Raw genomic sequence first — 21,492 nt, 5'->3', positions numbered from 1 at the left:
TCTGAAAGAAGAAACAATTACTAGGAACAGGTGAAAATTCATTGGGAACTTTACTTCCTTTGGTGAAGAAAATTATAACAATGAACAGCAGCAGCAGATCAGAGAAATGCAACCAGATATAACAGTATATGAAGATTTCAAAAAGTAGTAATATCCACATGAAGAAGACCTGGGGAGAGCTGGATAATTTTTCTAGTTAGACATGTAATTTCTGCAGTATACTCAAAGGTTGCTAACGAACTAATCCAGGTATTATGAAGGTATCCTGAGGAAAACGAGAAGAGAAGCCCACAAGGGAAAAATCAGAACAAAGAAGAAAAAAGCAATCCCCAACAGCTCAGGAAGGGGAACAAAATTTCAAATGTGAAATTTAATAGGGAGAAATACAAAGTACTGTACTTATTCTCCAAAACGTAAAGAAAAAGAAAAACTAAAGGATGGGAAAGACGTGACCTGTGAGTAGGCCTGTGACAAGGAAAAACTTGCTTAGACAATGTGAGTCAAATGGTGACCTGATTTCCAAATAGGATTATAATGTCCACAGTTAAGAAGACATGACATGTCTCAGTTCCTCTCACAGGATTCAGTGAGACACGCAGCACTGTGTGCTAGGTGACAGATCTAAGTGCATTCAGAGATAAGGGACCGAGGTGAAAAAGAAACTCAAAACTATCTATGAAAAGAGTGGGAACCACAAAACAATATAAACGTACTTTAGTACCACTGAACCGTGCACTTAAAAATAGTTAAGATACTAAGTTTTATGTTACGTATGTTTTACTACAATAAAAAAAAAAGACAGTGAGAAAAAACAAAGATATTTAAGACCAATGAACAGATGATCTGTGCAGAACACAAAACCTGAAAAGGTGAGAAATTACAAAAACATCCATCCGTCAGGGAGCGGAAAATTTCCATTACCAATCCTGGTTTCCCTATACGTTACATTCATTCACTGAACAAATACGTTTTGAGCACCTACTCTGTGCCAGCACTCTTCTACATGCCAAGCATAGTCCTTCGATGGATCTGTGCCCACCCTGACTAGAGGATTAAAAGCACGTTAAACAAGCTTTCCACGCCCTCCAATTAGTCAATGAAACCATCTATCCTTGCAGTCACCCAGGCTCAGGAGGTAGGAGTCACTGGCCATCTCCTCAATGCAAAATTCCCACCATCGTTATGAAACAGGCTACAAAGGGCATGAGCAGCTTTACGTGGGGGCAGGAGGCCACCAGCAAAACCAGCATAAGCAACATGCCTGGCTCCTATCTAGAACAAGAACGGCTGAGCCGACTTCTTCCCCTCACTGACTGACTTTAATCCTTATCTCCATGCCTTTTCTTACGCTATCCTCAACAGAAAGTGACCAGTGAATATTGGCATCACTCAAAGAGGAGGGAGTGGGGTAGGAGGAAATGATTTGAATCTTACATCCAATATTATCAAATAAAGTTCCAGTGTCAAAGTATAATGGGAACAATTTCATCTCTGTGAGCCTGACAGAAAACAAAAAGTAGAAGATGAGATCAAGCCTAAATAAAGTTCTTAAGTCTTTAAAACTTCTTTAGCAAATTAAGTGTCAGAAAATTACACAATCTAAATTTCAGAAGCCATTTTTCTTTTAATATAATTTAATAAAGCTGAAAAAAACTCACACTGTAGGTATATATCCCATTTTAACAATATTTTAATCCAGAAGAACAATCTAAGTATTTTAATTGTATAAAACAATTTTAATATTTTAAAAGGTTTTGATATTCATATATCATGAACAAATCTTGATTTCATCTATACTTAAGAAATTTTCTGAAATGTTGACTTACATTTTTGTGATTAACACATTTCATAAGAACTAGCTCTCTGTAAGCCCGCTTAGCATGAGTCTGATTCTGAAATGGCCGGCTTAGCTTCTTGATTGCAACATTTCTTTCAAGAATGGCATCATAAGCTGCACTGCAATAAGAAATTCAAAAACAACAAAAAAAACCTTAAAAACCTGCAAAACTAAATTTATGAACATTCATGCAGATGCCTCAGTTTCTCCAAAGATAAATGCAATTGGATCACCTTCAGTCTTTGATGTTCAACATGTTTCTTCCATACCCATTACAGCATATTCCAACAATGTTAACTGCGTCTTAAAATGCTAATGGATCCAAGCAACTACGGACTGTGAGGACACAGACTCTGCTTGTTCACTGGGTGCCTCCAAGATTCACCTAGCACTCAACGGGCACTCAATGCAGACGTTTAATGAGTATCCGGAGCCAACAGATAGCTTAACGCTTAAAGGAGTCCTTCACCCTGCACCTATACCAATGAAGACAAGATAAAGAATACAGGTGGTCGTACATTCTACTCAAAATATTTGCTGAAGAATTCTACGTAAGTACGTCACTTCCACCCTCTTTGGATACGACAAAATCAATACAGAAAGAGGAAGGTACATACAGAGGTATCAACATGAAAGATTACTTTATAATATGAAAAGTAAGCACTTAAAAATTTGTTGTGGAGGAGGAATTAAAAATCGAGGTGTTTATAAACATGAATGCTAGATTTCAGGACATCAAAAGCTGCTTCATAACTGTGAATGAAACACCTATAATTCCGGGAAATAGGTCATTATACTCATCACTCTTCATATCTTCCTCTACTGTACGATGTTGACCAAATGGCACCTTTTGCAAACGACAGGTCAGAGAAAGTAAAGCACGAATAAGGTAAAATGTCTTAAAATTATAGAGTATTATGACTGAAAGAGATTTTAAAAATCACTTGGACTCACCACTGACTGATACAGAGCCAGAGGTTGGGTAATCTGCCCAAGGTGAACCAGACAAAGCACAGCTGAGACTAGAAGACTAAGACATGAGGCCATGCTTTTCATACTGGACCACCTAACATACTATAAAAGATTATTTCTGTTCATGTAATATTTGGACAGTTAGCATATTGATTAAAATGATTCTCTCACCAAACTAGACGCTTAAGTTTGTTTTGTAGCTATCTCACTATATCAAATGTAGCGAAGAAATATATGTACTAAGAAACTGGTACTGAATCGGCACAAATGGACACATCTACATATTCTATATATACTACTAACTACTCCCTATATACACACATTTACATACTGAAATATATATATATTTATATACTATAACCTTTACTTAGAAAATGCCATATTTACAGATATATCCTTCCCAAATTAAAAAAAAAAAAAACCAAAGCCCAAAAACATTAGGAGTCATGCAAAATGATTAGAAGTTTTGACTGTTTCAGATGAGTTATGTTTATTTTATTTTATTTTTGTTTTGTTTTGCTTGTTTTTTTGGTGAGGAAGACTGGCCCTGAGGTAAAAGCTGTGCCAATCTTTCTCTATTTCATACGTGGGTTGCTGCCACAGCATGGCTGACAAGTGGTGTAGGTCTGTGCCCAGGATCCGAACCGGCAAATCCCAGGCCGCCGAAGCAGGACACACAAATTTAACCACCACACCACCAGGCCAGCCCCAATTACGTTTAATTTTTAACCATTAAATTCATTCCTTTTAGCTAAATCAAAGTAATATTTCAACTAAAAGTTCAAAAGTATCTGAGTAGGTTACAGTATTTTGTATCCAAGTTATTTAGACTTCTAATTATTGATTCTTAAATGTACATATATTAGAAATACGTATTTTGTTTTTGGATTCAGAGACCACAATCCAGACCCAATGAAGCTAACATCCATGCCAATCTTCCTCTCTTTTTCAGCATGTGGGCCGCCAGCACAGCATGACAGCTAAAAGAGTGGTGGAGGTCCATGCCCAGGAACTGAACCTGGGCTGCTGAAGCAGAGCACGCTGAACTTAACCACTAGGCCACCAGGGCTGGCCCCCAGACCCAGTGAATCTTATTAACTATGATTGGGGCCCAAAATAATGCCTTTCTTAAAAAAATTAAGTTCTTCAGTTGATATGGATAGTAACACAATGCTGAGTTTAAAAATTTTTTTGTTTAATATTTGTCTATTTCATAGTAGTCATTTTATAGTAGTCGATTATGAAAGAAAAGCCAAAAATTTGAAGATATTTATTCCTTAATCCTGGGGCTGGTTAAGATGGCTTAAGGTCCCTTGCAAAGTAGTTTTTTTTTAAATTCTGTTATACACACTTCAAAATGCACTTACCTGAGGATAAGTGAAGGTACAGGAACATTAACATATTTTTAAACACTATTAAGTATTTTATAAACAACATATCCCTCAAAACCACCAGGTAAATTAAGTGAAAAAACAGGCTTAGAAGTGTTAATTTGCCATGAGTCACAAAGTTACTCAATCAAAGAGCTGGACTCTGAACCAAACGCTGGCTTTCAGAATCTTTTCCATATTGACTTTGCCACATTATTTTCTCTAAATTTAATCTGTCGTTGGTTAAAATGACAACCAGCCAGCCAATAATGCTTATAAAACAATGCAACTTCTGTAATTTTTAATATTGTAAATCACTTCAAGAATACAGAAGCAAACAAATGCTATTGTTCCCATTAGATAAATCTGTTAGATTTTTAATATTTTACCATAATTGCTCTGAGTTTTTTTTAAAAGAAATTTACTGTCAGAGGTAAAGCCCCCTTCCTTCTCTATATTCTCAAAGGTAAGCACTATCCTGAGTTTGGCGTTTATGAATGTTTTTATACTTTTCTACATACGTATGAATCTATAAATATAGAGTATTGTTTTCATATTTTAAACTATATATAAATGGTAATGTTTGTATATTCTGCATCTTGCTTTTAAAACTCAACACTACATTTCTGAGATTATCCTTGTTGATACATTTGGCTCCACTTCATTTTAAATGTTGTATATTGTATTTTATCATATGAATATATGACAATTTTTTATTCTCCTACTGATAGATTTGATGCTGTTACCAATTTTGCTATTACAGATAGTGCTGCAAAGAATAGCCCTATGTATAGTCTCTTTGCATACATGTGCAATATTTTTTTCTAGAACCTGGGAGAATTGTAGAATGGTAAACACTTACAATCTTTTAATAGATTCCGAAACAAATCTGGTTCAAGAAGAGGTAACAAAGATATAATCATGCTTGAATGAGGCTTAGAATTTCCTAAAACACTAGCTTATTATGCTAACTTAGTAATCTAAAATCATTAGTATAACTGTCCCAAAGAATGTTTTGCATTTCGGTGTATGAGGAATTATGCTGATCTATAAAAGCCTAGGTCTTTTGTAGAAATTAGCTTGTAAATCAATTTTAAAGATATAGTTGAGTTTTGAAACATACATAGTGAAATGATATTAGCTGACTTCAATCCCCAGTGTAAAATGAGATTTCTGAACTTCCCGAGTTTCATCATAGTATGAAAGTGATGACTAAGTGGAGCTTTTTATTAAACAATTAGCTATGGGAATAGATATATACGAGGAATTAACAAGCAAGCCACTTATTTTTTCCTGATATAGGTATTTATCTTATATGGCTTAAGACCAAGTATTTAATCATAATTTATACTTAAAGATGGCAGTGCTGATTTATAGTTATGTTTTATAAATAATAATAAAGACCATTAATCCTAGAACAAAACAATTTACTGTTATAGCTTTAAATTTTATAGTTTTATTTTAATGTTTTGAGGCAAGTTAACTATTTACCAAGGTATCTATACCATGAAAGGAGAAAAGACAGCGGTTAGTGATTCTATGCTTAATATTTGGAAGTAAACACTTACCATACTATTCCTTGAGCTCCTGAGCCTATTGGCTTTAAATTCTGATATCGTTTCAGGACTGTGAATGTAGAATCTCCAATTTCTACACTATAAAAATTGCTGTCACGTTTGCTTCTGCTCATGATGGCAAGCAATTAATTTAATGGCTTCATCCAAAAATTCACCACGAAGCTGCAAAATGGAAAATGTGATGTTAACAAAATGAATTGGTTCAATCTTAAAATTTGCATCCTCACTCTGTTCACTGATAGTAACACAGATTGCTAGATCATGTTAAAAGAGCTGCTTCATTAAAAACACAATTAGAAAGAAAAATACCACAGAGCCTGGGTAGCATCTTTCATACTTAAGGAAATGACCGACAGTTTAAAAACAAAATTTTTACTAGGGTAAACAGTTTCTCCAAAGTAAGAACAGAACTGATATTAACACATACATGTCTAAACTTACTGGAAGACAGTGAAGAAAAAAAAAAGCAAATAATGATAACTAAACATGTTTTCAAGGTCACTTCCATAGTTTAAAATTAAAACCAGTCCTTTTTATATGTTTATTATAGAGTATAGAAACCTTAATTCTTGTAAGAAACTGATAAACTTTCACTCAAAAATAATTCACAATCTCAGTTAGTGTCACACGGAAGGAACAAAAAACTGACAGGCCAGTAAGCTGCTTAGCCCACACCACCCCTACCTAACAAACAGAGCGCAGCACAGGACTGTCACTCAGACCCCCAGCAGCAACTTGATCTGGGTGGAATGCTTATGTTGAGGTTGTAAAGGTTGAAAGAATGAGAAGCAGGGTAGAAAATATAAGTAAAATAAGAAGATATAAGATAAAGTTATTTAAAAAAAATAAGAAAATATAAGAGAGAGGCATTTAGTATTTCAGGATAGGAAACAAAACAATACTGTTGTGAAGTGTTTGGGGCCTCAACGCCTGACCTAAGTTCTGACCACAGCTCTTTACCACCCATCTGATTGAAAGCCAAGGCAGTCTTCTTCTGCTCATCTGAGAATTGGTTATTAACAAATCTATTATCCATCCTTACTAGATGAAAGTGGCCTATTTGAAATGCATGCAAGACAGCTCCAATCTGCTCCCCACATTCTGCAATTAACCGAGAAATCAGTTAGGTTTAAAGAATTACTGTTTTTCGTGTGTCTGGCTGTAACACAGCACTAACAAAAACAAAAACAAAAACAAGGGGTTGGCCCTGTGGCTGAGTGGTTAAGTCTGCATGCTCTGCTTCGGCAGCCCAGGGTCCACCAGTTCAGATCCTGGGTGTAGACCTATACACCGCTCATCAGGTCATGCTGTGGCGGCATCCCACATAGAAGAACCAGAATGACTACAACTAGGATATACAACTATGCCCTGGGGCTTTGGGGAGGAAAAAAAAAGAGGAAGATTGGCAACAGATGTTAGCTCAGGGCCAACCTTCCTCATCAAAAAACAAAACAAAACAAAACAAAAAAAACCAGCACAGGCACACACAAAGAAATGTTAAGTTTTTAAAAAAATAAAAAACAAAATCTTGATAAGACTGAAAACACAAAGAATTAATTCAACAAATATTAAGTGCCTACCATGTGCCAGGTACTGTGCTGTGCCCCGGGGCCAGATCATACAGAGGCTCACGAACTGGATTCTGAGAGCTGAATTCTTAGAGGAGGATGGAAGCCAGTGGACAATGGAGAGCAAGAGAGTGCCTTGACCAGGTCCCTGGTTGCTACTTAGAGATTATACTGCAAGAGGAGGAGAGCAAGAGTTAGAACAGAAAAAGTAGTGAGCTATTCTAGTAATTCAGATGACAGCGACAAAATTAAAATTAATGAGAATTCTTAGGTGTGATGGAGTTAAAAACTAGACAAAAACTCCAAATAGTATAGGCTTTAAAAGAGAAGACAAATAAACTGGAAGCAACTGAAGAGTTACAGAAATGATTTGGATAAATTGAAGAAAGGCCCAGGGAAACATTTCCAAAATAGTAACTAAACTAGTCACGTAATACTCCAAAGAGGACTGTCTGAATGACAAGTCTCATTGATTTTGCCTAAGTGGATAGACCACAGTAAGTTAACGAAAAGAGTGGGGCCGGGTGGGTGGTGTAATGGTTAAGTCTGTATGCTCCGCTTTGGCGGCCTGGGGTTCACGGCTTTGGATCCCGGGTGTGGACCTATGCATCACTCATCAAATCATGCTGTGGCGGCGTCCCATATACAAAACAGAGGAAGACTGGCAGAGATGTTAGCTCAGGGACAATCTTCCTCACAAAAAAAAAGAAAGAAAGAAAGAAAAGAGTTTGGTAATGATTTAAACACTCAGCTACGCTCAAAGGATGATCAAATACACATCCAGACCAATGTCCTACCTTAACTTGAACTTCCTCTTGCCTACCAGACTACGGAAATAGGGAAGAGGAGAAGTGGGAAGAGGAAGAAAGGGAAGTGTTAGGTGTCAGGTCCTCATCAAATATTCTACACATTTATCCTAGAAACTGAGTCTGCACAGGGCCTGCAGACAATAATGGTCTCTGGTAACCTGCACATGTGCTCAGAGGCTGAGCACAGAGGCGACAGTGTTTGCACCTCAGGTAGTCAAACTGCGTCTGCAGATGCAACTTCCTAAGCTTACTGAGAGGGCTGATATTCCACTCCTTAGGAAGACGCAGGATCAGGAGAGAAAGGGGTACTCTGTGATGCTTCACAGGAGTTTACTTACTGCTACCAAACCAGGTGACAAAAAAGCTGTGTTTCAGTTTCCCAACTTGTTGCAAATCAAAGAAAAAGCCGAACAGATCCAGGAACATACAAAGGACAGGTTTCCCTTTCTGCTAAAACAGTAACAGCAAGGAAAGGCTTCTCTCTATTTCGGAACAGAGTGGCCCAGCAGCAGGAGTAGGGTCCCACTGTACCCACAGGGAAGTCTGGATGAAGCTGTGGTAGCAGCTGAGCAGCAACAGCCATCACAACTGCCCAGGAACAGTGCAGGGGCAGCAGACAGAGGACCCAAGGTTAAGTAGGCAGCCCGAGCCAGTGGCACCCTCTGCAGAAGCCACAGCTACCACTCCTACAAAGAGCAAACAGAGCACTCGACTCACGCTCAGTGGTGCACTATTTACTGATGATCAGTGGTGCGCTATTTACTGGAGTACCTGGGTTAAGTTCTATGCTAGGCACTATGAAAGCAATAGTAACCAGCATCTGGCCCCTCATGGAGTCTGCAGTTAAGACAGAAAAAGAAACCTTACATTGTGTAGTACCCACCTGACCATAACTACGGCTGTGCTAAGAGCAAGGAAGGAAGAGGGCAGGATGCTACTGAACACTGAGAGTTAACTATGCAGGGAGAGAAGGGAGCTTTCTAGGAAGAAGAAAACAGTACATGCAAAAGTCCTAAAAAATTCACCAACTTAAACTGTACAATTTGATGAGTTCTGATAAATGTATACGACCCTGTAACCACCACCAAAATCATAATATAGAATATTTCCATCACCACAAAATGTTTCCTGTACAGTTAATCCCTGCCCTCTACCCTCGGCCTGCCCTTGGCAACCAATGAACCGCTTAGTTGTGCCTTTTCTAGATCTTCACATAAATGAAATCATACAGGATATAATTTTTGTGTTTGGCTTCTTGCATTTGCCCTAATGCTTTTAAGATTTATCTAAGCTGCATTCTTTTTTATTACTGAGTGGTATTCCATTGTGTGGATCTATCATTTGGACATTTGGATTGTTTCCAGTTTTGGGGTTATTATAAATGATGCTACTATAAATAGTCACACACATTTTTCTTTCATTCATCTTGGGTAAATACGTAGGAGGGGGATCTCTGAGTTCTATGTTTAACTTTATAAGAAATTGCCAAACTGTTTCCCAAAGTGGCAGTACCATTTTTCATTCCTACCAGCAATGTAGGAGAGTTCCACTTGCCCCACATTCTTGTGCTTTTAATTTTACATATACTAGTAGGAGTACAGTGGTATTTCATTGTGGTTTACATTTGCATTTCCTAATAACTAATGATGCTGAACATCTTTCATGGGATTATATGCTACTCATATATCTTTTTTTGGTGAAGTAAATAATTAATTATTTTGCTCATTTAAAAAGTATGACTGTAAAAAAGCAAAACTTTTTACTTTGAAATAATTTTAGACTCACACTGAAGATGCAAAAATAGTATCAGTTTTTACACACACCAATTTTGTGTGTGTGTATGTATAGTTCTATGTAAATTTACTATATACATATATGAGTGCAATCTCCACCACAATCAGGATACAGAACTGTTTCATCTTACCGGAGAAAAACCTCTCGTGCTATCCCCTTATATAATCACACCCTCCCACCAAGCCTACCCGACAACTATGATCTTTTCCCATCACTATAATTTTTTTCATTTATAAAATGCTATATAAATCAATAGCTCATTCTTTTTCTTGCCAATTATTATTCCATTGTATGAATGTACAGCAGTTTCTTTATCCATTCACATGTTGTTTTGGCTATTACAAATAAAACTATTATGATCCTTTGTGTATAGATTTTTTGTGTGAAAATAAGTTTTCATTTCTTTAGGGTAAATCTCCAGGATGGGATATGATGAAGGCATGTCTAACTTTCTAAGAAGCTGGTAAACTGTTTCGTAGAGTGGCTGTTATCAGTTTGCATTCCCACCAGCACTGTAGGAAAGAGCCAGTTCCTCCTCATCCTTATCAACACCTGTTCAGGCCAGTATCTTTGGCTTGGCCATTCTAGCAGGTGCGCAGTACCTGAGCATGGCTTTAAACTTGTACTCCTCTAATAGCTGATGGTGCTGAACCCATCTTTTCATGTGCTTTTCTGCCATCTGGAGATGCTCTTAGATGATTTGTCTGTTCATGTGTTTTGCCTGTTTTCTGATCCATGTACATGATATTCATTTCCATTTACTTGGTTCTCCTTTAAGTTCTCTCAGCAATGTTTTACAGTTTCCAATATACAGGCAAAATCTGTTCAACTTCTCTGGGTGCAGTGATATTCTGGATGCTATTGTAAATTTTTTTATGTTAATTTATTTTTATTTATATTTTCAATTGTTTATTGCTAGTATACACAGAAGTATAATTTTTTTGTTAAATAACTTTGTACTAAGCTCATTTATTAGTCTCATAGCTTCTTTTGTGGATTCTTTGAGATTCTACTCACACAGCAATTTCATTTCTTCATTTCCAATTTGGATGCCTTTGAATTCCTTTTCTTGCCCCATTGCACTAGCTATAATTTCATACAATCCTGAATAGAAGTGGTAAGAACAAACATCATTCTCTTGTTCATGATCTTAGTGGAAAGGCATTCAGTGTTTCACTACTAAGTATGTTGTAAATTAAAGGATTTTACTAGATGCCCTTCAACAGGTTGAGAATGTCCTCTTCAAGTCCTAGTTTACTGAGAGTTTTTATCATTAACGAGTATTGAATTTTGTCAAGTGATTTTTCTGAGTCTAGTGAGGAGACAGTATAGTTTTGCTTTCTCAGTTCATATGATAAAGTACACTGATCTTCCAATGTTAAACCAACCTTGAATTCCTGTAATGAATCCCACTTGGTCAAAAGTATTATCCTTTTTATATACTATTATTGACTCAGTTGGCTAAAATTTCACTAAAAGTTTTTTCATCTATTTTTATATGAGGGATGTTGGTCTGTAGTTTTCTCTCATGGTGGGGTAATAGTGACTTCATAAAATGAGTTGGGAAGTGTTCCCTCCTCTTTTATTTTCTGAAAGACTTTGTGCAGAACTGATAAAACTTTATTTTGAATGTTTGACAGAACGCCTCCGTGAAGCGTCCTAGGACAAGTTCGTTTGAGGAAAGGTTTCAATCGCAAATTAAAAAGTTTTTTTTTTATATATATGTATAAGGCTCTTCAGGTTAACTATTTCTTCTTAAATTAGCTTTGGTAGTTTGTGTTTTTAAGGAATTTGTTCACTTTATCTAAGGTGTCCAATGTAATGTCTACAGGAACTGCAGTCATGTGTCCTCTTTCATTCCTGTTATTGTAACCTGTGCCATCTTTCTTTTTTTCCTGATCAGTCTAGTCAGAATTTTATCACTATTATTGAACATTCAGAAAACTGGATTTTAATTTTTGATTTTTTCAACTGTTTTGTAGTTTTCTCTTTCACTGGTTTGTACTCTTGTCTTTATTTCCTTCCTTTTGCTCATTTTGGGACTGCTCTTCTCTTCTAGTTTCTTTCTTTTCTTTTTTTCTTTTAAGATTGGCAACTGAGCTAACAGCTGTTGCCAATCTTCTTTGTTTTTTTCCCCTTCTTCTTCTTCTCCCCAAAGCTCCCCAGTACATAGTTGTACATTCTAGTTGCACTATGTGGGGACACCACCTCAGCATGGCTTGGTGAGCAGTGCCATGTCAGTGCCATGTTCGTGCCCAGGATCTGAACTGGAGGAAACCTGGGCCGCTAAAGCAGAGTGCATGAACTTAATGACTCAGCCACAGGGCTGGCCCCTCTTGTAGTTTCTTAAAACAGAAGCTTAGGAGTACTGATCTGAGAACTGCTTTTTATAATATAAGCACTTAATAGTGTAATTTACTCTTTAAGTACCACTTAAGTTTCATCCCACAATTTTTTATCATAACCATATTTAATAATAATAAAAGTAAACACTTATATAGAGCTTACTTTCTGCTAAGTCTTGTTTCAAGTGCTTTGTAAACACTCTTTCAATCCTCACAGTAGTCTTATAAGGGTTTTTTAGTTGTTTTAGGCTAGAGAGCAAATTCAGTACCTGTTACTACACCTTGGCTGAAGTATAAGTCCCATATATATCATTTTGTCTGATGTTTCCCTATGTTAAGATACGAACTATTGTTTTCCCATCTTAGAGATGATGCAATTAAGTCTTAGAAAAGGACTGCCTATGGTTACAAAGTTAGTAAGAGGTAGAGTGAAGATTTGAGTCTTTCATTCGTACACTATATTGAGTCCAAAATAAAGCAAATCTTAGTGTTAAAGAGGATATGGAGGAAGAGGAAAAGTTATAAACATGCTGAGTCTGAGATATCTCCAAGACACTCAAATGGAAATATCAAATTGGTAGCTAGATACGGAACTGGACCTCAGAGGAGAAGTTTGGGAGAAAGATACAAATTTAAGAGTTGTTAATTGAAGCAACAAGAGAGAATGACATGACTCGAGGAGTGTAGTAGTAAGGAAAGACAGACCTAAGATTCAGCTTTGTGAAGACCCACATACAATGAGCAATTAGAGAAAGATAAGCCAACAAAGAAGTCAGAGAAGATATAGTCAGAGACACATAAAATGAAGAGAACAGACTGAAGAAACCAAAAGAAGAGTTTTAAAGAGAGTGGTCAATAGTATCGGATGGTAAAGAACTATCAAATAAGTCATTTGAGTAAAGTGATAGGGGACAGAAACTAGACTGGAATGGGCTGAGGTGTGAGTAGGACAGGATTTTAGAAACAGGATAAGAGGGTGTAGCTACCTCTTTTGAGAAGCTTAGCAAAGAAGATGAGAGGAAATTGATGGAGTAAGGTAAATGGTCATGAGAGGATAATTACATTATACATGATATATAACATGGTATAGCATAGCATAGCATAGATAACATAGAGACAACCTGAACATACTTACCTACTAAGAGAAGGATCCAATAAAGAGGAAAAGCGTGAAAATAGGGGAGTGAAAAAGAAAAGAGAGGTTTCAGATAGTATAATATCTCTGAAAAGGTAGAAAGCAATAGGATCCAGAGCATGTGTGGCCATACAGATGGAGGTATTGGTGTAGCATTGCCATCAGAAAATACCAGCAAGAGACTGAGACAGAAGGAGCAATTTCCAAGACAAGGGCAGGAAGGACACTGATACGATGTATGGAGGATGCACTTGCTGTTCTGTTCTCTCAGTGAAGAAGCTGGAACAGCAAGAGTGTGAGAAGAAAATGGTATGGACCTGATGATTCATTTCCCTACTGAGAAAGGCCTCTTCTTGGATTAAAAACAAATCAACTACAGCTATAGAATTTAGATGTAACTGGTTACGGGACCCACAGGAATAAGAGAAAAGACAGGCATTTTTAATAGAGGAGCAAACTGAGGCTCAAAGGAGTTAATATGCAACTGAATGTCGTGGAAATATTGTGGTTTAGCTCTAGCTTTCAAATTTCACCTCTCAACATTCCTCTGGCAAGAAAACTACACTCATATCAACATGGCTAACTTATCACCCCCCAAAACTCACGCACCTGATTTGCCCATTTCTCTTTCTTTTTTGTGACATATTTTCACCTCTTTTATTAAACATGATCTTCATGAAGCCTTTTCCACTCAAGCCAGCTTGAACCTAATTTCTCACCTAAACTACCTTGCTGTATACCTAAACATGCAGACTTTACTACCAGACTGTGGTCTGTTTGAGGGCAAGAACTGTGTCTCCTACATCTCCAGATTCCCAACACAAGTCAGCTCTTCAGAGAGTTATAATTTAATAAATAACTGCTAAAAAGGTTAACCAAGAATGTAAATCTTCGTAAAGTCACAAATTACCTAATAAATTGTTCTATTTATATTCACCAGTGTTTTCCTTCATTAGCAGGAAAAAAAAGTGACTGAATTGGGTTTTTATAACTCAGGGCTTATTTCTGTGACGTCTATACAAGGAACAAGACTACTGCTATCAGGCTGGCCCCCATAAAATGGTTGGTCTGGTGAACCTGAGGATGGAGACAAACAAGTTAAACCAAATAATTATATAAAAAGTACTTAGGGAAAAAAAGAGTGAGCTCAATGCAGCCAGACAACCAAGCCTGACAGACAAAAGATAATAACTCAGGCTCTACAACAAGACTCAGAATTCGAGACAGCTCTAATCATCAAGTGATCTTGGCAATAAGTCACTGGCACGATCTGTAGCCCATCTATCTTTACTCATCCTGTTTTTGTGGCTACCAACACACCCCATCTCGGATAGTTAATTTTATGTGTCAATTTGACCGGGCCACGGGGTACCCAGAGATTTGGTCAAACATTATCCTGGGTATTTCGGTAAGGGTGTTTTTGGATGACTAACATTTTAAATCAATATACTGAGTAGAGCAGATTGCTGCCCCTAATGTGGGTGGGCCTCCTCCAATCAACAGAAGGCCTGAATAAAACAAAAAGGCTGACAACTCACCTGCAAGTAGAAAGGAGCTCCTCCTGCCTGAGCGCCTTCAGACTGGGATATTGGCTTTTTCCTGCCTTCAGACCAAAACTGAAATATTGACTTTTCCCGGGTCTCGAGTCTGGCGGCCTTTAGACTTGGACTGGAACTATATCATCAGCTGTCCTGGGTCTCCAGCACGCCAGCTGCATATCTGGGACTTAGTCTCCATAATCATGGGAGCCAATTCCCCATAACAAATCTAGCTATCCATCCATTGTGTTGGTTCTGTTTTTCTATAGAACCCTGACTAATAAACCATCTCACTCTTTGCTCTAAATATTTCTTCTGTCTAACTCTTGGCCTCTACTACCTCATGGTGGCTCCATGCTGCCTTTTCCCTCTTTATCTTTTACTTAGGACAATATAATTGTGTATAAGAACTAATGTTCAGGAGCATGTGTGAGCACACAAAAGATTTATTTATGTTGTCTTTTTACAAGTTAAGGAACTTGAAAGAGTGATTTTGAGTTTGGCTCTACACACTGACTTTAGACTCTAACTCCAGTGAGCACAAGATTCCATTCTTCTAAATGATCCATAAAACTTGCAGTCAAAATCATTCCGGAAAATTCCTTAAATCATAAAATAGAATAACATTTAGTATAGTAACACATAGTGCCCCACTAAATATGAGATGCTCACCCTATGGGAGACATATAAGAACCAATAAGATTGAGAGAACAGCAGATTCCTGTCTCCAAGGGCATAAGCTCACTGGGATAGGCAGAATTGTCTATACTATTTAAATGGTCATTCTCTCATTTTATTTGTCTGCAAGACAAGCATAGCTGAATATTCAAAAGTTAAAGTCATGTAAGACAAAATGTTACTACCATAAGCATTAAAATAATGAAGCTTCTAGGAAGAAGTTAGAATCTTATAAAAATTAATTCACCTGAATTACACTTTATTAAAGAGCCTAAATGAGCGGAGATGGGGGCTGAAATAATGCCTCTCTAAATTTGACTCTTCTTTCTCTTCCTTCTCTGTACTATAAAGAAGAGGTTAGAATCTACTCCCACAGATTCTCTGTAAAAAAAGTAGAGGGCAAATCCTTTAAACCTAAGTATAATCAGCATGTTTCTTTAGTACCCATCAGTGCAGAAAGGAATTATTCCAGCCTAGAGATAACCGCGGTGCCTGGGCCATCATCGATTCTTCCTACTACGTACACCAATCACGCCCAGTATTCGCTCTTTTCTAGGAAAATCTGACCCCCACCACAAAGGGGATGGGAGGAAGAAGGCCTGGTTTGTACTTGTGCAATTGGGTTTTGTAGGATCTATTCATAAAACCAATTTAATTCTTTTTTTTTTTTTTTTGAGTAAGATTAGCCCTGAGCTAACTGCTGCCAATCATCCTTTTTTTGCTGAGGAAGACTGGCCCTGAGCTAACATCCGTGCCCATCCTCCTCTACTTTATACATGGGATGCCTGCCACAGCATGGCATGCCAAGTGGTGCCACGTCTGCACCCGGGATCTGAACCGGCGAACCCCAGGCCGCAGAGAAGCAGAACGTGTGAACTTAACCACCGCGCCGGGCCCCCCATTTAATTCTTAGTTGAGCTTGGTTGAGGTTTATTACATTTCAACCACAAAACAATGATAAGACAGGTGTCCCTTTACACTTTCTCTATTTTGAGGATGCTGCCTTTAACTAAAACAGTGGCAGCCACATGAACACCGTAAGCCTCAGAACTAGTTTCCAAGACTTCAGACATTCCAGTTATTTATTCAAAGATCTCAGGACTTTATAGCAGGGTCCTCAGCAATAAAGTAATGTGCTTCTGGCTACTTTTTAAAGAACAAAGATGACAAACTTTAAGCAACGGAACCCAATATGAGCATGCTATTATCATTAACATTTTAGTTGGTATCCAAGATCTTAAAATACTTTGCAGTTGAAATAGCAAAAATCACAAAATATTAAAAAGCTGCTTCTGGGTTGCTCAACAGTACCTAGATTATTAATGTTAGTGGCTAAAATCCAATGCCAATTTTCTCAGTGACATTCAATTCAATAAAAATAAGTAATCTAATTTGTAAGAATATACTATTTCCAAGGCACCCAAAGGATATTTTCATTATAAAGCTAAGAAAAATTCATACTTGTAAATTCCTATAAAATTTTAATGAGTTCTTATGTGAGAAGGAACACCTCACTTTAAGGGCACCTTCGTACAATGCAGCACTTTGGGTTAACTTCTCCTATCTAAAAAATTGATGATACAAAATATCTCATTCCTTGAGGAAGATTTAAATGCCAAACATTTTCTAATAATAACTTTTGTCAAGTCATTTAGCAATAAGATTCTCAGGCTCACAAGAGAAGAAAATGCTGATGACATTCAATCACTACCAGAGACACTTCCTAAAACCACAAATTGGGAATAGCAAATGGGAAGCGTCCCAGATGCATCTTACAGGGAATTGTATTCATATTAGTTAATTCCACATATAATTACCACTAGTTTATCTCGCCAGCAACATAATTATGAGAATTTTTAAAAAGTGCTAGGTAGATATTAGAAGAAAATTATTCCATGACAAACAGCTTTCTGTAATTAAACGTGCCCACTCCCAGAAGAAATAAAATAATCACTGAATTTCAGAGTAAATTACACCATGTTTCAGAATCTGAAAGCTCAGCAATATGGAGAGAAAAAGAGCATTTCAATTTGATTGCAATAACTAGATATGACAAATCTAAGTTGAAGACTTGAAAGACTAGGAAAAAGGTTTAATTGTCCAGTTGCAAACCAATAATCAATCACTCAGAAACAGCTCCAATATGAAGCTCTATCTCATCTTCATGTTGCCTTCACTTGATAAGACCTATAGCTTGTGGCATAAAAATCTCTTTTTTTACTACCAACATACCAATAGCAACAAAGACCAGAGACTAAAGACACAGACTTTTTTTCCTGTAAAAATATATAGCAGATATATTAAGTGTTTCTCCACTAATCCTCTCCCTCCTCACACCCTCAAAAAAGATTTATGGCTTTCTGGAGTAGTTCAATAACCTATATATAGAAAAAGCTCATGAAATCACTTAAAAGACAATTTAAACATAACACGGGCATCCAACACTCCAAGTGGCAGAAGTGTTAAAATGGCGTGTTTTTTTCTTCTTTGGATTTTTTGTCTCACAAATGTCAACAGTGCTAACTTAAATGTATTTATTTGTTCCTAAAGGGGCCTCTAACAATTTTAAACCATAACATAGTGAAGTTCTTTGAAGGAAAAAGATCCTTGAATAATAACGTCAAATGATTTAATGCAACAAATGACACAGAGGAAGGCTAGAAAAACACAGCTTGCGGGAACCACTCAGTACAAGAACGAATGATCCCAACAGTGCTCAAAAGGCCCCAGCAGCATGACAGCCCTGAGTAATAAATCAATTGTTATGATACTCCCGAGGCATTAAGAAATGAAATGCCTAGTGTATTCCATTTCGGAAAGCCAGAACCTGGCTAATACATTTTTATAAAGAAGCTAATCAAAGTTACATTTTTTGAATGTTGGTATATTGGGGAGATAAAAAAAATCACATATAATATACATCATTCATCGGCAATAAACATGTTGCAAAAAAGTCACTCAAATCCTTACACTCTACTTGCATGCAACACTCCTTCTTGAATTCTCTGGAGAGCCACTCACAAGTTCCCAGATCCAGTGGCCTGCTCAGTCAAGTCCTCTTTAACCTCTCTTGAATTTCTTTGCAAATTGCTCAAACCTTGCAAGCAACTTTTCTCTACTGCTACTTCCCACTCCTTAAATGTACACAGTACCTAAGAAGACCTTATAACTCTAGATATTTCCCTTTCTTGGTAAATTCATGGCTTCAATTATGATCTCCCTATTTGGTTTCCAGCTCTGACCTCTCTTCTGTATTTTCAACTGCTTCTTGGTCATCTGAGTCTGGGTGTTCCTTAGGTATTCAAACTCTACATAGTGAAAACAGAACTTTTCTTCCTTCCCAGATTCACTCCTTCCTTCCATATCTATTTCTTTTATCAGCACTACCATTCTCTAAAAAACTAGTGGTTCGTTTTCCTTTAGCGTCACCTTCATCATAAGATCAATCTCTCACACTGAATTGTTCTCCCTTATTCTGTGCACATGAGGACCCCCAGGCATTTAACAACCTTATTTTCCCATTAGTCTTCTCAAACTGTTACTTCTTTCTGCCCTCAGCTTACAATCCATGGTCCATTAGTTAACCATCACTAAGCCGATATCCCTGCTCTGCTCTGTCCTGATGCACAGTATGGACCAAACCAGCTGTCTCCTCCTTTGGAGCCTATATCTAGGCTGCTGAACAAAAAAACACAATGGTGCATGTTGGTGCTGCTTTTAAATTCAAGGCCTCCAATCTAAGCCAGGAAGAAAATCCTAGGTTTCCCTACTTAGGTATCTTCTCTGACTTCTACACTATCTATTTCAAATAGTCCCCCGGCTCCTTAAATCTTCAACCCTACCTTACCTGTAGATAATACCAATCCCTCTAGAGAAAATAAAAGTCAGGAAATACCTCAATTTCCTTTTACTAAACCAGTGTTCACATATTTATTTTTGCTTCATTCTTCACCATGACAATGTAACAGCTCTCTGAATAACTCTCCTGACCTTGTCCAAATAATTATCACTCTTTCTCCTAGCACTCAAATATGATTAAGACCCTGCAATTTTAAAAAGACACACACACACACACACTTAAAAACCCTATTTCACTGTCAATAACAACCTCCAGCCATAAGCTCCTCTTTCTCTGTCATCTCATAGCCAAATTTCTCAAGCATTGTTTATATTTGCTATTTCAATCTCTTCACCTCCCAGAGTCCTCAACTCTGCTTCCATTTTGACCATTTCCATTAAACTCATTCACCAAGGTCATCAACAAGCTCCTTGCTCTGAAACCCAACAAAATTTGACTCACTCTTATGCTGCTGAGCAGCATCTAGCACTGTTCACCACTCTCCTGTGAAGCACTCTCTTTCCTTGTGTTCCTAAAACACTGCATACTCCTGATTTTTCTCACCTTCTGTTCCTTCTCAGTCTACCCTTGTAGGCTCCTTTTCCCTCACCAGCCCTCAGATATGATTCTTTTCAGGGCTGTCCTGGCTCTCCTCTCTTGTTATACTTTCCCAGGGCAATCTCATCCACTCTCATGGCTTCAATTAATACTTACAACCAGCTTTCAAACATTTATCTACCACTGAGCTTTTTCCTCTGCTGTAGATGCAGATATTCAATGGTCTTTGAGACATCTCCAATTAGATATCTTAAAGCTACCTCAAACTCTGCACGTACAAAACTGAAGAATTTATTCCATCTCCTTCAATCACCACCAAATCTGTTTCTCCTATGTTCTTCCATCTCAGGGACTGCTATCACCATCCACTCAGTTATTTCTGCCAGAAACACAGACATTATCCTTGATTCTTCATCCTCCCATACCCAACTTACCATGCAATTCTGGAGATTCAATCTTTAATCTACCATAAATTCATTCTCTTCTTACTCACCACGCTAACTCAGGCTAACTATTGCCTGGATTACTGTATTCTCCTAAAGGGAGCCACTAGTCCCCCTGCCCCAATTCTTCCGTCTGATGCCAGAGTGATCTCCTGAAGTTGGTTCCTTCTGAGAAATCTGCCCAGCCCAGCACTCACTGCATCCCCTTAATTATGAGAGGGGTGGGCTTTGAAGCAGTCATCTTAGGCTATATGCTCTCCTGGCCATAGCTGATTAGACCAAGGGGAGACAACTGACTTAATGAGCCAACCAGATTCTCCAGGGGATTTGGAATTGGGAGCAAAACTAAGAGGCTGTGGGTTAGCTTTGTAATTAGAGAAGCAGAGAGGCCAGTATACAAAGAAAGAACAATGAAGGAGAAGCTAGATACAAGACATCTTGTGGTGAGGCAGAGGGAGAGCAAGAGGGCCTCACAGTAACTGATGACCACGTCTGGTTCCCGGCCTTTGTGAGGCCCAGCTGCACTTCCTACCCCTGCATGTGCCAAACTTCCTCGGATCACTTTCTTTCTCTTTTGCTTAAGTTTCTTACTTATAACTAAAACATCTTCCACTAAAATCCTCCTACAATGCCCATTTGATCCTGAATCTTCTTTGCTCCCTTCTGCTCAGATGATAAAGCCCAAACCTTTCACTAGGTGTAGTGGGGCTCTGGACGATTTGGCCCTGGCCTCCTCTCCCATCACAGGATACAGCCACAAGGAACTTCTTGTAGTTCCCCCATGGACCACAACCCCTCTGACCTCTGAGCTGACACACGGTTTCCCTTTACTTGCAACATACTTCTCGCTACTCACTTCCCTGGTCAAGACCTACTCATCTATAAGGCTTCAAGTTTAGCGCTCAGGGCACTTGCTCCCAAGGCATACTAGCTTTCTTCTATGGCAGCATATGGATTACCCTGAATTGTAAATGTCTAAATTTCCCACTGGACTAAAAATTCTGTAAGGGCAAAGGGAAATGTGTTTTGT

At 37.9% G+C, this 21,492-nt stretch overlaps 1 protein-coding gene across 19 annotated transcripts in view; it reads right to left on the bottom strand.

Moving 5' to 3' along the window:
• MAPK8 (mitogen-activated protein kinase 8) overlaps positions 1-21,492 on the bottom strand; it is a 103,327-nt gene that overhangs the window by 28,256 nt on the left and 53,579 nt on the right. For 12 of the 19 annotated variants that reach the window (XM_046652615.1, XM_046652620.1, XM_046652618.1 and 9 more), the window contains 3 exons: positions 7,337-7,495; positions 5,748-5,918; positions 1,827-1,956 (listed from right to left, as the gene is read on the bottom strand). In XM_046652615.1, the coding sequence (XP_046508571.1) occupies positions 1,827-1,956; positions 5,748-5,869 (252 nt within the window). In that variant the 5' untranslated portion in view covers positions 5,870-5,918; positions 7,337-7,495. Of the gene's footprint in view, positions 1-1,826; positions 1,957-5,747; positions 5,919-7,336; positions 7,496-21,492 lie in introns of those variants that run through there. The other 7 variants (XM_046652629.1, XM_046652628.1, XM_046652626.1 and 4 more) reach the window with 2 other exon arrangements.

The sequence above is a fragment of the Equus quagga genome, chromosome 2 (genome assembly GCF_021613505.1).
Source record: "Equus quagga isolate Etosha38 chromosome 2, UCLA_HA_Equagga_1.0, whole genome shotgun sequence".
Classification (NCBI taxonomy): Eukaryota; Metazoa; Chordata; class Mammalia; order Perissodactyla; family Equidae; genus Equus; species Equus quagga.
This window is presented reverse-complemented; position numbering and strand designations above follow the sequence as displayed.